The sequence below is a fragment of the Oryctolagus cuniculus genome, chromosome 7 (genome assembly GCF_051225735.1).
Source record: "Oryctolagus cuniculus isolate XC-2025 breed Fujian yellow rabbit chromosome 7, ASM5122573v1, whole genome shotgun sequence".
Lineage (NCBI taxonomy): Eukaryota > Metazoa > Chordata > Mammalia > Lagomorpha > Leporidae > Oryctolagus > Oryctolagus cuniculus.
This window is the reverse complement of record NC_142873.1, coordinates 98483401-98502036: the sequence shown is the minus strand read 5'-3', so window position 1 is coordinate 98502036 and position 18636 is coordinate 98483401. Positions and strand designations below refer to the sequence as shown.

Below are 18636 nucleotides of genomic sequence, written 5' to 3'. Positions count from 1 at the left end.
CTTTGCACAGGTCACACCCATCTTTAAAAAGCATATCTCCTTCTTACACTTAGGGGTAAATAAGCTCTTCAAATTTCAAAAGTCATTCTGATTTCATACAGTTAAGAAGAATCTACTTGTCTCTCACTTTCTTCAAACTACAAATATTATCCAACTAGACTCCCAAAAAACAAAGGTCTAGAAATCGTTTAATATATCATTAGGGACAAACAGGATCCTTCTGGATATTTTTCTCTACAGGACAAAATCTTTCATAACACTCTTACATTTGTTTACTACAAAAAGCATATACTTCTTTAATGTACATATCCATATGCTCCTTATAAAAGAATCATAATTATTAAAATAACTGAACATACCCTAATAATAAGGATAAATATCATTTTCAATTTTCTGATAATGGCTGAAATATACATTTCAGGCATTACTAAATTTCTATCACTATTGATTCATATCTATTCTTCTCAGGAGTTTACTTATAGCACTATAAATTAATAAAACATTTAAATTATCAAAGAATAGTCAAGGAAACATTTCTTATAACATATCCTAGTGAATAAAACTTTACATGTAAACTAAACAACTGTTATTAAAATAGATTTACTTAAATGTCTACAACTCGCAAAAATCGTGCCAATATTTGGAACGCCTATGTCTCTATAAGGCTCATTTCTTTTGTGTTCTCTCCCAATCATACTTTCTCCACAGTTTTTTTCTTCAACTATTCCTTGATTTCTGATATTTTCAGTCTTTCTTTTTAATTAAGATTTTTCCTTGTCATAAAACATGCTGCAGTATAATCTTACTTTTAATAATTTTCCATGAATCCTATTTCTTACAATTAAGGCTTTATCTTTCCTCCTCCCGTCCAAAATTTACTCCAAAACTATTCCGTATTTGGTAATCACACATTAATCCATTATAATTTTATGTCCAGTAGCAAAAAGATATTGAAATTCCAAACATGCAATAACGTCATCATCAAAAAGCCTACAATTATCTGACTCGGTGCCAATTTTCTTTCACTCTTTGACCATTTTTAATGATTTTTTTTCTTCTTAATCTTAGTAACAATAAAAATTATGTCTTTGTCCTCCCCCTAACTTCCTGAGATCAATTCTCTTTTATCTTCACTGGTTCTACTACCTTCCACCCACAAAATAAGACTGTGCACATGACTCTCTCCTTTGCTCTCCACCTTTATTGATTTCTACACATGTATTTTCCTGAGACAGTTGGACTTCAAGTACAGGACAACCAGGTTTCCTAAAGCACATAAATAGTGTTAAAGCTCCAGAACACTATTTCTGTATTTAATTCTTCATTTCCAATGCCTGGTTAATATTTCTCCATCTGGGTTGTCTCTACGGCGTAGCAGGTAATGCTGCCACCAGCAGTGCCAGCATTCCACATGGGTACTGGTTCCAGCGCCTGCTGCTCCACTTCCAATCCAGCTGCCTGCTAATGTGCCTGGGAAAGTAGCAGAAGATGGGCCAAGTGCTTGAGCCCCTGCACCTACGTGGGAGACCCAAAAGAAGCTCCCAGCTCCTGGCTTCATTCTGGCCCAAGCTGGCCAATGTGACCATCTGGGGAGTGAACTAGTAGATGGCAGATGCATTTTCATTCTCTCTCTCTCTCTCTCTCTCTCTCTTTCTCTTCCCCTCTCTCTCTTTCTCTCTCTCTCCCTCTCTCTCCCCCCTATCTCCGTAATTCTGACTTTGAAAATAAACAAATAAACTTTAAAAAAAACTGAATATTCACAAGCTTCGATAAATTTTAAGATATGAAGTCATTACTAATATATTCATTGATTTTTATATAAATAATGCAAAAATATGAGTTTATATTATTCAGGTATAAAACTTTCAAGTTAAAAATTTATATTATAAATTTATTTAAAATGATATTGTAAAGAAGCTAGTTACCTTTCTCAAGGCAGGGCAGAAATTAAAGTAAAGTCTGTGGTTATGTGTTTTGAATCTTTCAGGAAGATGCCAGTTCTGAATTATTTCTTCATCAGAAATTACATAGTGATCCAATGCTTTGAGAGGCCATATACTGTTAACAAGAACATGTCTATATCCTTTTTTAAGGCTTACTGGACAATCAAACATAGTGAGGGCAATGAGGTTTGGACAGGCAGATAATTCACATGCGTTCTTTAACTTTGTAAAACCATTGTCATGAAGATAGAGGAGTTTTAGATTTTTCATTCCACTCCAAAACTTGGCATCTGGTAGAATCTTTATCTGAAATATGATTAAAAATGCATAACTTTTAGATAAATTGCATGGGAAATGATAGTGATTAAATATCTTTTAAAATTCAGTATTTCCCAAGGGGCAAATGTCTAATCATAAGCAAAAAATGCATTTCCAATTGTTCAAATGATGACTGGGGGAAAATCATAATACACCAGGCATCTGGAATAAGCTATTATTGCATAAACATATACATTTTGTTCAGGGTAAATTCCTTTGTTAATAGGCTCTTCAATTTTTTCCAAAATACTTTCCTAACATGAAGAATGAAGAAGTCAACCAGTAGTCTTAATACTGACTATGGATTTAAGCAATATTAGGCAGTTTTCATATTTTTTTATTTTAAAATTTGTATTTACATTTTAAATTTTTTCTTTTCATACATTTTACCTTTTTAATTTTTTGTTTATAAGTTAAACAAAGGTCTATCTGGGAGAAATATTACGGATAAATAACATGCTTATTACATATCAATATATGATTAATTTATATACATATTTCTTAATGACTTACTTCTTACCTGATTTCCATGGAGATCAAGTTTGATCAATTTTGAACAACTTTGAAGTGGATGAATATCTGTAATAAAATTGTTTGAGAAAATACATACTCTTAGAGAGATACAAGACTGCAAATTTTCCATAGATTTTAAATGAAGGCCATTGAACTTTACAAAAACAAAATCCTTTTGGTCTTCTATTATGTTATCATTGTAGTGACTCCATTCCTCATGACTGGTTAGCTCTTCTGTAACTGTTCCATGAAACATCTGGGACAGATGGGAAACTGCTTTCAAAAACCTATCTGAAAACAAAAGAAAATAAAAATATAGTAAGTATAAAAATGGTTAGGAAAGTTAAAATTCAAAAAGATTAACTAATGCCCATAGAATTTTCTATGCCTAAGTATCTTAAATATGTAACATCTATACAATTACTTCTCAAAATGTATCACTGACCTTATAATAATGATGGTAAAAACCTTACTTTTTCATAGATTATCTAAAGAACATGGAATTCCCAAAGCACTTAAATTCTTAAATATGTTTTAAAGCAAATCCCAAGGGGAAAATTGAATTAACTACAAAATATAGAAAAATAAGCAGTTTGGAAATATAATTTGATGTAATATTAACACTTTAATGAAAGCATTCCTAGTTAACAAATTATGCTTAATTCTACTATCTAGATTCCCTATTTCTCTCTCTCTCTCTCTCTTGTGTAATCCTCTTGGGAAAATCATTGGTTTAGTTGATTCTCATTTCTCCTCCACGACTGTATCCCCATATTAGTGATTATATATTTATTTGTTACCATTTAATATACTTCTTTTACAGTAAATTAAATATATGCTGAAAATAGGAAATGCTTCATGTATTTTTTCAAATTTTATCATAAAACTGAGAACTCAGTAATATTTGTTTCTTTTTTTTCAGATTTATTTATTTATTTGAAAAATCAATATCATCAAAATGTCCATTCTCCCAAAAGCAATTTACAGATTCAATGGGATACCAATCAAAATACCAAAGACATTCTTCTCAGACCTGGAAAAAATGATGATGAAATTCATATGGAGACACAGGAGACCTCAAATAGCTAAAGCAATCTTGTACAACAAAAACAAAGCTGGAGGCATCACAATACCAGATTTCAGGACATACTACAGGGCAGTTGTTATCAAAACAGCATGGTACTGGTACAGAAACAGATGGATAGACCAATGGAGCAGAATAGAAACACCAGAAATCAATATAAACATCTACAGCCAACTTATATTTGATCAAGGATCTAAAACCAATTGCTGGAATAAGGACAGTCTATTCAATAAATGGCTCTGGGAAAACTGGATTTCCACATGCAGAAGCATGAAGCAAGACCCCTACCTTAAACCTTACACAAAAATCCACTCCACATGGATTAAAGACCCAAATCTATGACCTGACACCATCAAATTATTAGAGAACATTGGAGAAACCCTGCAAGATTTAGGCACAGGCAAAGACTTCTTGGAAAAGATTCCAGAAGCACAGGCAGTCAAAGCCAAAATTAACTATTGGGATTAGATCAAATTGAGAAGTTTCTGTACTGCAAAAGAAACAGTCAGGAAAGTGAAGAGGCAACCGACAGAATGGGAAAAAATATTTGCTAGCTACACAACAGATTAAGGGTTAATAACCAGAATCTACAAAGAGATCAAGAAACTCTACAATAACAAAACCAACAACCCACTTAAGAGATGGGCCAAGGACCTCAATAGACATTTTTCAAAAGAGGAAATCCAAAGGGCCAACAGGTACATGAAAAAATGCTCAGGATCACTAGCAATCAGGAAAATGCAAATCAAAACCACAATGAGGTTTTACCTCACCCCGGTTAGAATGGCTCTCATACAGAAAGCTACCAGCAACAGATGCTGGAGAGGATGTGGGGAAAAAGGGACACTAACCCACTGTTGGTGGGAATGCAAACTGGTCAAGCCACAATGGAAGTCAGTTTGGAGATTCCTCAGAAACCTGAATATAACCCTACATACAACCCAGCCATCCCACTCCTTGGAATTTACCCAAAGGAAATTAAATTGGCAAACAAAAAAAGCTGTCTGCTCATTAATGTTTATTGCAGCTCAATTCACAATAGCTAAGACCTGGAATCAACACAATGCCCATCAACAGTAGACTTGATAAAGAAATTATGGGACATGTACTCTATAGAATACTATGCAGCAGTCAAAAACAATGAAACCCGGTCATTTGCAACATAATGGAGGAATCTGGAATACATCATGCTGAGTGAATTAAGCCAGTCCCAGAGGGACAAATATCATATGTTTTCCCTGATCAGTGAAAACTAATCGAGCACCAGAAAGGAAACTGGTTGAAGTGAAATGGACACTATGAGAAACAGTGACTTGATCAGCCCTTGTCCTGACGGTTGATGTACAATTTAATACTTTATCCCTTTGAGTAATTTTTTTGTTCTACTTAATACTATTGGTTGAACTCTGTAATTAACACACAATTATTCTTAGGTGTTTAAATTTAACTGAAAAGTTTCCTCTGTTAAATATAAGAGTGGGAATAAGAGAGGGAGGAGATGTACAGTTCTGCACATGCTCAATCTGACTTGCCCCAAATGGTAGAGTTATAAATGTGCCAGGGGATTCCAATTCAATCCCATCAAGGTGACATGTACCAATGCCATCTCACCAGTCCAAGTGATCAATTTCAGTTCACAACTGATCATAATGATAGGTTTAATAGTCAAAGGGATCACATAAACAAGACTAGTCTGCTAATACTAACTGATAGAATAAAAAAGGGAGAGAACGATCCAACATGAGATACACAGCAGACTCATAGAATGGCAGATGTCCTAAACAGCACTCTGGCCTCAGAATCAGCCCTTCAGGCATTCGGATCCGGCTGAAGAGCCCATGAGAGTGTTTTAGGCATAGAAAGCCAAGATACTCTGGCAAAATAATAATAACAACAACAACAACAACAACAACCTAAATGAAAGATCTCTGGAAGTGAGATCCCAGTGGAAAGAATGGGCCATCAAAGAAGGAGGTACCTTTCTCTGAACAAGGAGAGAACTTCCACTTTGACTATGACCTTGTCTAAATAAGATTGGAGTCAGCGAACTCAAAAGGCTTCCATAGCCTTGGCAACTCATGACTAGGGCCTACGGTGATTACAGACGCCATAAACAAGAGTGTCAATTTGTTAAGTCAACAACAGGAATCACTGTGTACTTAGTCCTCATGTAGGATCTCTATCCTTAATGTGTCGTTCAATGTGAATTAATGCTATAACTAGTACTCAAACAGTATTTTACACTTTACGTTTCTGTGTTGGTTCAAACTGTTGAAATCTTCACTTAATATATACTAAATTGATCTTCTGTATATAAAGCTAATTGAAAATGAATCTTGATGCAAATGGAATGGGAGAGGGAGTGGGAGATGGGAGGGTTGTGGTTGGGAGGGAAGTTATGGGGGGGCATTGTAATCCATAAAATAAGCTTTACTTTGGAAATTTTTTTAAATAAAATTTAAAATAAAAAGAAAGTAAAAGATAGAAATCAACTAGCTCAAATAAACTATGTGCCAGGTTAAATCAACCTAATGAAAATGAAAAAAAAAAAAAGAAAGAAAGTCGGGGTTATGCAGTGAGAGGAGAGTCAGAGAGAGTGAGAAAAGTTTTCCATCCCCTGGTTCTCTCCCCAATTGGCCACAACGGCCAGAGCTGCACCAATCCAAAGCCAGGAGCCTGGAGCTTCTTCTGGGTCTCCCACATGGGTGCACGGGCCCAAGGACTTGGGCCATCTTCCACTGCTTTTCCAGGCCATAGCAAATAGATAGATCCGAAGTGGAACAGCCGGGATATGAACTGGCGCCCATATGGGATGCCAGCACTGCAAGCAGCAGCTTTACCCACCACACCACAGCACCAGCCCCAGTAATATTTGTTTCATACGTATATCTGGCTATCTTTTCCTGTCCTCAGACACAGCAAATTTAAAAGACTTGTAAGTACAAATGACAAAGTCTCATTTAGGTGGCTATCTCTTATTAACTTACCGATTTAAAACCTCTTGTCTTAAAATAACTTTCAGGTTTTCTCCAAAGATTTTATTGGCTTACTCATTTGAAGCAGGCAGTTCTCTCCCAGATATTGGCTGACGCCTCAGTCTCCTATTGCTCAACTAAACTGGCATGTCCCATGTGGCCCATTCATATAAATGATGGATAGATAAGGACAGCTGGAAGGTGAGATTCAGTTGAAATAAAGGGGCCTTTTTCTCCGTATCATCTTGGTCTTCCCATGCCAATTAACCACGTGGGCCTACAATAAGCCAGACAGTCTACATATTTGATTCATGGCTTCCCCACATGTAAAGCAGAGGCTTAGGAGCAACTGATAGAGCATCATCTCTAACATGTTCTATTGGTTTGAATTTATCTGATTTTTAGAGCAGCTTACAAAGTAGGTAGAAAAAGAATACAATCAAAAAAATTTTTCAGAGCTTAGTGACCTCAAGCAAGTTATACATGCTTTATCTCAGTTTCCTTATCTGTAAATTGAGGGTCGCAATGGAAATTAACTCACAGAATTATTATGAAGGAAATTATTATGACATAAAACCATCAGGCACTATTCATTTCTGTTAGATCCCTTAGCATATTTATAGGTTTTTGCTTGTTTTTATTTATTTGAAAAATACAGTTACAGAGTTGAGGTCAGGGAGAGACAAAAATATCTTCCATCCTCTGGTTCATTTTCAAAGTGCTTGCAACAGTCAGGATGGAACCAGTCCAAAATCAGGAGATAGGAATGCAATTCAGGTTTCCTATACAGGTGGCAAGAACCCAAATACTTGGTCTTTCATTTGCTGCCTCCCAGGGTGCATATTAGCAGGAAGCTAATGGCCTAATCCTGAATAATAAAAAACATAACAGAATATATATATATATATTATAATATATATCAGGGGTAGGGAAACTGTATTCTACCAAGAGTCATTTGTATATCTATACCATAATTCATGGATCATACAAAATTATTAACTTATAATTAGCCTGTTATAGGTTTATTGAATTTTGAGTCCTTTCTGCAGTTGACTTAGGAGGTCTAATGATTTCAAAGGCCTTATATAGTTGGTAGACTAGAGGTTCCCCACCACTGAAATGGAAACATAAGAAGAAAAATAAATAAAAGACAAAGGAACTGTGGTATTATTGGAAGCAATAGTGACTGAGAGTTTCCCCAAATTAATGTCAGATATCAAATGACAAATACAGAAAATTCAGAGACCACTAATTTGAATAACTACCAAAAATACAAAAAAAATTTTCACTTTAAAACTTAAGAATATCAACATCATAAGCTTGAAAGAAAGCAGAAGTTATAAAAAAAAAAAGCACCTTACTTATCCAAGGTAAGAATTATAACTTACTTCTCAGAAACCATGCAGGCATAAAACAGTGGAATAAAGTATTTAAAGCACTGAGAAAAAAAAAATCCCCACAAACCTAGAATTGTATACTCTGTGAAATTATTCTTCAAAAGAGAAAGAATAACAAAACCTTCTCAGATGAGCCAAAATTGAGGGATTTTTGTGGTCAGCAGATCTGCCTTGCAAGAAATGGCAAAAGAATTTCATAGAGAATGAAAATGGTATAGGTCTAAAGCCCAGATATATAATAAAAAATCACTGGGAAAGGAATAAGTGGAGTTGAAATAAAAAATTTTCTCACTTTTCTTATTTTTAATCAACCTGATAGATAATGAAATTGTTCTAAATAGTATTAGCAACTGGAATTTATTGACATCATCCAACAAAGCAGAATACACATTATTCTCAAGCTTGCATTTAGAAATAGGCACTTTCTAGCCATAAAACTTCTGAAGTGCTGCCAAATCTAAACATGACCATAGACAAGGAAAACAGTTACTTTAATTCATTTAAACTTCAGTAATTTTATGACTACTATGTTAAATGGACATACAAATATGTAAATTATTAAATTCAAATACTAATATGAAGTAGAAAAGGTAAATTTATTTAATAAAAACAAAATACTAAGAAAGCATCAGGGCTTCAATTATAGTTTAGAAAAGTCATTCAATTAAAAATAAATCAGTACCATTATCAGTAAAATATTCCCTGTTTTGCATGTACTAATATTAAATTTTAAATCATCATATTTTAATCACTCTATACATACCATATCTACAAAAATACAATATATATGGATATTAGACTTTAATCTCAACTATTTTTTAAACTTCTTTTTTTAACATCTTTTATTTATTTATTTATTTATTTATTTTTATTTATTGACAGGTAGAGTTAGACAGTGAGAGAGAGAGAGAGACAGAGAGAAAGGTCTTCCTTCCGTTGCTTCACCCCCCAAATGCTGCAAGCCAGGAGCCAAGTGCTTCCTCCTGGTCTCCCTTGCAGGTGCAGGGCCCAAGCACTTGGACCATCCTTCACTGCCTTCCCAGGCCACAGCAGTGAGCTGGACTGGAAGAGGAGCAACCGGGACAGAATCCAGTGCCCTGACCAGGACTAGAACCTGGTGTGCTGGGGCCGCAGGCGGAATATTAGCCTAGTGAGCAGCCGCGCCGGCCTACCTTTTTAAATTTCATTATTTATTTTTTAAAAGATACAATATGATTTATACATACAAATCTAAGAACATAATGATATTCCTGTCTTCTCTCCCTCCTTCCTTCTCTCCCACCCTCCTTCCTTCTACTTTTTTTTGTTTTTTGAGAAAATATTTTAAATTTACATTATAGTAAATAGACTCAATATTTCACCAAGTAAGACGTTTAACAAGTAAAATGCCAAGACCCTAGTTTAGTAGGAAGATACACAATGGCTATAACAATAATTGAATGCAAAAGTAGTAACAAAATACGAGTCGGAATTACCTGACCTGTTAACTGCTGAACATCTACTTATATATTGAACAGAAACAAATATTTATTCTGTGTGTTTTTAAATGTGGCACATAATAAATTATTTTTGAAATTTTCAAAGAAATGCTTTGCTGACTGTATCAATTACCTTTAGCCTAACTATTCATTCATGGGAATTTTTAGATATTAGGAATACCAACACGTTATTATCTTGAGTAAAAGTTTATTAAAGGGACTGGCACTGTAGCATAGTAGGTTAAGCCTCTGCTTGCGGCTTCTGCATCCAATATGAGCAATGGTTTGTGTCCCATTTCTGATCCAGCTCCCTGCTGGTAGCCTGAGAAGGCAGTGGAAGATGGACCCAAGTGGGAAACCTGGAAGAAGCTCCTGGCTCCTGGATACAGATTGGCCCAGCTCTGGCTATTTTGGCCACTGGGGAGTAAACCAGCAATTGGAAGACCTCTTTCTCTTTATCTCTCACTCTCTAACTCTGTCTCTCAAATAAATGAAATATTTTTTAAACAAAGTATATTAAAATGTTATATGCCATGGTCTAGATTCCAGTTACTTAGTATAAGCTTAAGTATATTAATAAATAAATGAAATTCTGAATAATGAACTCCAGAATTATTAAAATCACTGCTAAGATATGTAAAGCCATGTAAAATAATAAAAACAGAGAAAGCTTTTTTTTAATGTTTATTAATTTGGGGCTAGTGTTGTATTGTTGCAGGTAAAGCCACTGCCTGGAATGTCAGCAACACATATGGGCAAAAGTTTGAGTCCCAGCTGCTCCACTTCTTTCCAGCTCCCTGCTAATGGCCTGGGAAAAGCAGCAGAAAATAGCCCAAGTGTTTGGACCTCTGCCACCTACATGGGAGACCTGGAGGTAGTTCCTGGCTCCTGGCTTCAGCCTGGCCCCACACTGGCCATCTAGGGAGTGAACCAGGGATGGAAGATCTCTCTCTGTCTCTCCCTCTCTCCCTGTAACTCTGCTTTTCAAGAAAATAAAAAAGAATCTTTCAAATATGTACATATTTGAAAGGCAGAGTTACGAAGAAAAAAGGAGAGAGAGAGAGATCTATTTGCGGGATCACTATCCAAATGGCCACAATAGCTGGGGCTGGGCCAGGCCAAAGTCAGGATCCTGGAACTCCATCTCGTTCTCCAATTTGCTGGCAGGGCTCAAGTACTTGGGCCATCTACTACTGCTTTCCCAGGCAGATTCAGGAGGCTGAATTGGAAGTGGAGCACCTGGCCTCAAAACAGTGCTCATATGGGATGCCGCCATCACAAACAGCAGCTTAACCCACTGTATCTTGATGCAAGCCCTGTGGCAGAAAGTTTTAGTTCTCAGAAAACTTAGCTGCAATGATTATAATCCATAATATTTTATACATATTGCAAAATTTTAGATTAGAATTTCTGCAAAATACACAACCCTAGTTAAAACAAAGCAACTATGTTTAAATCATTTTGTTTGAAGGATGTTAAGTATTGAGTCAATCTTTTTTTTTTTTTTTTTTTTTTTGACAGGCAGAGTGGACAGTGAGAGAGAGAGACAGAGAGAAAGGTCTTCCTTTGCTGTTGGTTCACCCTCCACTGGCTGCCACGGCCGGCACGCTGCACTGATGCGATGGCAGGAGCCAGGTACTTATCCTGGTCTCCCACGGGGTGCAGGACCCAAGTACTTGGGTCATTATGTTTTGATGATGAAGAACTGCCATGATTTTATAGTACAGACAAAATGTGTTTTAAAAATGAAGGAGAGGGGCTGGTGCTGTGTTATAGTGGGAAAAGCCATCGCCTGCAGTCCTAGAATCCCATGTGGGCAACAGTGCTAGACCTGGCTGCTCCACTTCTGATCCAGCTCTCTGCTATGGCCTGGGAAAACAGAAGGTGGCCCAAGTTGTTGGGTCTCTGCAGCCGCATGGGAAGACCCGGAGGAAGCTCCTGGCTCCTGCTTCAGATCAGCAGAGCTCCGGCCTTGTAGCCAATTGGGGAGTGAACCAGCAGATGGAAGACCTTTCTTTCTGCTTTTCCTTCTCTTGCTGTGTAACTGTGACTTTCAAATTAATAAATCTTTAAAAAAATGGAGAAAGGATCTAGAAGAACAGTCAGAAGAACATAGAAATAGTACAGGTTTATAGATTACTATAAACAACCCCAGTAGTTTGAAGCACTGCATTTTCATGATATATTCATATATTTTAAAATGACATAAAGCATCATTTGGAATTAGGAATTATTCGTAATCTCATTCTTAAATGTATTTATTTGTTTCATAAAACTTGGAAGGCAGTGTATTTCTGTTCAGAAAAAGTTTCTATACACATTTTTCAGCTTTTATTTTTACTGCACATTTGAGACTGCAAAAATATAAGCCTACAAAATCTATAAGGTGGTAAGACAGAAGATGAATACAAACAATCAAAATTAATGAAAACATTTACAGAGATATGTCTGCACAAAAATTACAACCTCTTAATAAGGGAAGGTTAGCACATTAAATATTTGCTTATCCTAGTCCAAACAATCCTTAGTTGGAATTCATAAAATATTTCAGATCTCTTAAAGTTATGTTAGTAATACATTTCTATTTAAAGTAATAAATACTGTATAGAACTACATTGATTAAAATATACAACTTGATTTACAATTCAGCCACTTGCCCTTTATCTGCCCCTCTTTAAAAAAAAAAAGAAAAGAAAACACTCAAGCCAATCTCTGGACAAAATAGATTATGATTAAATTATTGAACATTTCGTTAGAGAAATGGTGGTAAATCTTTTTTCTGCTAAAGACCATTAGGATATTTAAAACATAATTCACAGGCCTTGCAAAATTACCACCTTAAAAGTTAGGTGCTCTATATAAACATTTAATCACCCTAATTTAATGACTAGAACTGCTTCTTTTTGGTGAGGTGTATGATGTTAGCTGGTATTGATGATGTTGCTACTTGCAACTGCTTTTCCAGGTTTGCTTGGGTCAGTCTGGAATGCAGTTGACTTTTTGCGATGGTAAATTAGAACAGAATTGCTGGCAGAAGTAAGCAGTTCTGAATATAGATGCAAAATTCAATGCATGTCTCCTCAAAGTGGGAAATCCATCATTGCTTACGCAATGTTTACAGAATTCAGGCAGTGGGAGGTTGTTGTGCCTAGTTTCCAGCTCATCATTGCTTCCAGCTGAATGATTTCATGTTTTAGGTTATCAAGCACATCATCTGGTTCCACAATGAATGGTGTGGCAAAGATGTTCAATTCCATTTGCTTATTTTTCACTTCCTGGAATCTTTCATTAAATGCCTCAATTAGTTTCACACATTCACCAGCATTTGCAAGTGGCATAGGAGGCCTTTGTCCTTCAAGATTGGGGAAAGCCTCATGCTATTTCTTTTGAGTTGCATTTTCCACAGTCTTAATTTAGCTTCAAAGGATTTCACATTTCCATGCAGGGAGCAGAGAATTAGTCCAGGTCCTGCAGCTTGACATTCAGCTCTCAGAGATACCTGCTAATGTCCACCATGAATGCTAGATCACAGAGCAACTTGCTATCACTGAGTTCTCTGACAGGATTTCCCTTCATCTCCACGAAATGCTCAAATTCATCCCGCAGTTTGCAAAAGCTCAGGACGACGTTCCCATTACCCAGCCACTGCACTGCACAGTGACAAACAAGATCACTGCACTTGGAGTCAAGATCATGCAGTGTCTCCCTGACTGCCAGCTTGTTAGACCCTCTGCTTTTCACAAAATTTACACAGGGCACTACTGCTGATATCACATGGTTTAGTGGCAACTAGTGTGCATAGACTTTCTTAGTGTATGATGGAAGGGAATACACTTAAATCACTTGGCTCAAGACGGAGAGGACTCAGTTTTTTCTTTTCTTTTCTTTTTTTTTTTTTATTAGAGAGAAAAGTCTTTCTTCCGTTGGTTCACTCCCCAAATGGCTGCCATGGCCGGCGCTACGCTGATCCAAAGCCAGGAGCCAGGTGCTTCCTCCTGGTCTCCCATGTGGGTGCAGGGCCCAAGGACCAGGGCCATCCTCCACTGCCCTTCTGGGCCACAGCAGAGAGCTGGACTGGAAGAGGAGCAACCGGGACCAGAACCGCCGCCACAGGCGAAGGATTAACCAAGTGAACCATGGCGCCGGCCCCTCAGTTTTTCTTAACAAATGCAATTAGCCCTTTTTGTGAGCTGACCATTGTTGGAGCTCCATCTCTAGTAAGGCTAGTTTTCAAATTTAAGCTCAAGTTTTTTTCATTGATAAAACAAGTCTCTCAAACAAGCCCTAATGTCTTGTAGTGCCATCCATGGCTTCCTGTAACAGCAGCTCCAGTAGCTGCTATCCTGCAAGCAACAATGGCCAGTTGGGCAGTATTTGTTATGCTTGTTGTTTCGTCACAAGCCAGAGAGAAAACCTGGAAACCACCTGCAGAATTCTTCAGTGTTTTTTCAATATCTTGTACTAAGTCAGTAATCCAATCTGAGTCGGTTCACTGAGACAAACCAACACTCAGACAGAAGCAATTTTACTTAATCTGGTGCTAATAACTCTGTAGCAGCCACTATGCATTCTTTCACAATCTCTCCCTCTACATGATGCCTCAGCTTCTGTTCTGTCACAAGGAGCACTAGTGAAACTGGTTTGTCATGATTCCAAACTGCTGAACAGTGCCGATTTTATACAGTTAGCTCCCCAATTCACTGAGGTTAGCATGTTTTCAGCTGTAATAACTCTCCGCTTTTTTATTTATTTTTCATTATTGCTAACAGGTCACCACAACCTAAGTACACAGATTTGCCTTAGAATTCAACCAAAGAAAAGACTGATACTCTGCATAAACTTCTTTTTTTTTGTAGTTGTCATTTTTGGATGTCACATCAGTTAAGTTTTGGTAAATATTCAGTGTCTGTATTACCAGAAATGTGATTTCTTTACTTTTACTACTCTTCTAATACTGCACCTTTGATTTAGAACATGCCAAAATTGGTATCATTGACTTTTGAGATCTTTTCCATGTACTGTAATTTTTTTTTTATATGACACTTAGTTTTCACAAGGATTGTTGATTCTGGACATAAGCAACAAGGCTGGATTGACATTATTGTCTGTATCAACAAAGTAGTCAAACAACATTGTCATCTATCATCAGAGGAAGGTCATCTCCATCATGACTAATCAAGTGATCACATGTCATCACCAGATGGCCAGTTTCCCCACAGAGTCTTAACATTTTCACAATGTGCACATTCCCAGTGTGCCTGGCACCAACTGCTCTCCAAGTCACCACAATACAGGCAGACACATTGCAGGAAGCCAGCAAGAAGCATAAGTGTTCATCCTGTCATGTTCTTGGATGTGCCCTGTCTTTCCTGAAATGGACATTCCTTGTATGTCCCTCAAACTTTATGTTATTATTGTGATTAACTTAATACAAATTTATGTTGTTATGAAAAAGTTCCCCAATTTACTGAAAAGCTCCTAGATTTATAGAGCTGCCTTGCCAGGATCAGACCAAATGATTTTGCAAGCCTGTGGGCTGGACACCCCCCATACTTGCATTAAGGGAAAAAAAAAAAAAAAAAAAAACTATGAAAACCCAAGCAGGAAACAAACAGAAGTTTTGTTAGAGGGGAGAAGAGTTTTTCCCTACATTATAGAAAACTGAGAGGAGGAAAGGGCTCTTAAACAGAGCACATGGGGCAAAAAAATATTTAAGAAGTTTAGAATAGGTCGGCTGAGCAAATAAAATCGAACAAAAGGAACTGTAAAATAATTTTTGCTTTTTTTGCATGTCAGGAAGAGGAGGAGGAAGAAGCAGTGTTTAAACAGAGATGAAGCATGTTTTACAAACAAGAAGAGACTTCATCTGATACCATGAGTTCCACTGTCCATAATCTGAGAACCTCCTCATTTGGCATCAACTTCTTCATATGGATAAATGAGTAAAAATATAAACACATTATTTACAATTTCTATATAAGTAACATTTATGTCTGTGGTAATTAAAAAAAGTAGCTATTAACCAGAAATGGGCAGAAGACATCTTTTGGGGGTGATAGAAATGTTCTAAACCTAAACAATGCACGATGCAGTAAATTCAGTACCATACTCAAACTGTTAAAAATAGCTGATATTAATGGTATATAAAGTATACCTCAATAACGTTGTCTTTAAATATATCTTGGGGGCCGTCGCTGTGGTGCAGTGTGCTAAAGCCCTGGCCCTAAAGCACCGGCATCCCATATGGGTGCCAGTTCTAGTACCAGCTGTTCCTCTTCCGATCCAGCTCTATGCTGTGCCCTGGGAAAGCAGTAGAAAATGGCCCAAGTCCTTGGACCCCTGCACCCATGTGGGAGACCCGGAAGAAGCTCCTGGCTCCTGGCTTCAGATCAGCACAGCTCCAGCCATTGCTGCCATCTAGGGAATGAACCAGCGGATTAAAAACTCTCTGTCTCTACCTCTCTCTGTAACTCTTTCAAATAAATAAAATAAATCTTAGAAATATGTGTGTGTATATATATATATATATATATATGTATTGTTGTTGCAGCCAAATGGGAAAACAAACTCAGAAGCTTCTGTACAGCAAAGAAAATAATCAATATAGTGAACAGATATCCAACAGAATGGGAGACAAAGAATTAACACCCAGAATATATAAAGAATGCAAAAATTCTACAATTAAAAAAAAAACAGTCAAGAAATGGGCAAAGGATCTAAACAGATCATTCTCAAAAGAAGAAACAAAAATGGTCAACAAAAATATGAAAGAGTGCTCAATCCCACTAGCCACTAGGAAACTGCAAATCAAAACCACAACTAGATATCGCCTCACCCCTGTGGCAAGAATGGCTATTTTCAAAAAGGCAGAAACTAACAAATTCTAAGGATATGAAGAAAAGGGAGCTTTTATATAGTGATTATGGGGATGTAAATTAGTGCAGCAACTATGGAAAACAGCATGGAGATTTCTTTAAAAGCTAATAATACATTTGCCACATGATCCAACAATCCCACTACTGTGTATATATCCAAAAAATGTAAAATCATTGTATCAAAGGGATACCTGCTCCACCATGTTTACTGCAGCACTGTTCACAAAAGCCAAGGTGTCCATCAGCAGCAGCTACTTAAAAAAGTATGAGATCCTGTCACTTGCAGTGAAATGGATAGAACTGGAGGATATAATGTTAAATGAAATAATCCAAATACAAAAAGACAAATTTCACATGTTTTCTCTTATATGTGGTGCTAAAAAAAAAATCAATCTAACATTGATATTGATTACCAGAGGCTGAGATGAATGAAAGGAACAAAGAAAGTTTAAATAAAAATGCAAAAATATAGGAGAAAATAGGTGTGCTTCATTGATTGTGATCCTAAAATAATGCTAATATGTTTAAAATGGAGAAAGCCAGTTGTGGGGTATATGGAAATTCTTTATATTAATTTTTTATTTATAAATTTAATATATATATGTGTGTGTATATAAATATATATATGTGACAGGCAGAGTCACAGTGAAAGAGAGACAGAGTTCACTCTCCAAATGGCCACAACTGCCAGGACTGGGTCAGGCCAAAGTCAGAAGCCAAGAACTCCATCCTGTTCTCCAAATGTGTAGCAGGAGCGCAAGGACTCAGGGCATCTTCTGCTGGCTCCCAGGCACATTAACAGGAAGCTGGATCTTCAGAAGCACAGTAGCTGGGACTCAAACCAATACTTTGATATGGGACGTTGATGTCAAAAGCTGTAGCTTAATCGGCTGTGCCACACTACCAACCCCGGTTTCACTCTTCTTTATGGCAGCTCTCCCAAAAGAAAAAATGCCCAAGTACTTAACCAGAATATTATCAGCTTATTATAGTCCAATTTGCTTGAAATCCTTTTAAAATTATGAATTCCGAGACTAAACACAACAATCTCAATGCATTTGATTTGTGCAGTATTAACGGACTAATTGTTTAACTCTACTATTATATTTTGCTCTGGTAAAATATTATGGAAAATACTTCATAAATACTCTGCGATAAATGCTCTGTCAATAATATTCTGCTAGAAGAAAATTATTTAAACCATCATGTCATACTGCTTGACTATATACTAAATATAAAATTAAAAAAAAAAAAAACTAGAAATTTTTGCCCATCCTAATTAACTGCCAAGGAAATTTTTCTCATTCAGATAGTATACACTATTTTGTTTTACTTTTTTTACTTAAAAATTAGTAATAATGAATATTTACTAAATGGAAGAGAGAATAAAAGCTGTAGCTGATAGAGTGAAATATTTACCTCTTGTACATTTAATGTGAATAATGTGGTCATTCTGGAAAAAATATCCATTTCTATAGCCATACATCCTACATCCAAGAAATGCTCTATTGTCTAAATATGATCAGAGTCGGAGAACTCAAAAGGCTTCCATAGCCTTGGAAACTCATGACTGGAGCATAGGGAGATTACTGACGCCATAAACAGGAGTGTCAATTTGTAAAGTCAACAACAGGAGTCACTGTGCACTTACTCCTCATGTAGGATCTCTGTCCTTAATGTGCTGTACATTGAGATTTAATGCTATAATGAGTACTCAAACAGTATTTTTCACTTTGTGTTTCTATGGGGGTGCAAACTGTTGAAATCTTTACTTAATGTGTACTAAACTGATCTTCTGTATATATAGAAAATTGAAAATGAATCTTGATGTGAATGGAAAGGGAGAGAGAGCGGGAAAGGGGAGGGTTGCGGGTGGGAGGGAAGTCATGGGGGGGGGAATCAATGTAGTCCATAAGCTGTACTTTGGAAATCTATATTCATTAAATAAAAGTTAAAAAAAAAAGAATTAAAAAAAAAGAGAAATGCTCTATTTAATAGTCCATAAGCTAAAATCTATTACATCACTTCTTTTTATCACCTTTATTGTTCTTAC

The 18636-nt window shown here is 36.5% G+C and overlaps 1 protein-coding gene across 3 annotated transcripts in view; it reads right to left on the bottom strand.

The window, feature by feature from the left end:
• LRRIQ3 (leucine rich repeats and IQ motif containing 3) overlaps nt 1-18636 on the bottom strand; it is a 161010-nt gene that overhangs the window by 140303 nt on the left and 2071 nt on the right. For all 3 annotated transcript variants that reach the window (XM_051856361.3, XM_089337196.1, XM_089337195.1), the window contains exons 2-3: nt 2782-3065; nt 1926-2249 (exon numbers count right to left, since the gene is read on the bottom strand). In XM_051856361.3, the coding sequence (XP_051712321.3) occupies nt 1926-2249; nt 2782-3030 (573 nt within the window). In that variant the 5' untranslated portion in view covers nt 3031-3065. The remainder of the gene's footprint in view (nt 1-1925; nt 2250-2781; nt 3066-18636) is intronic.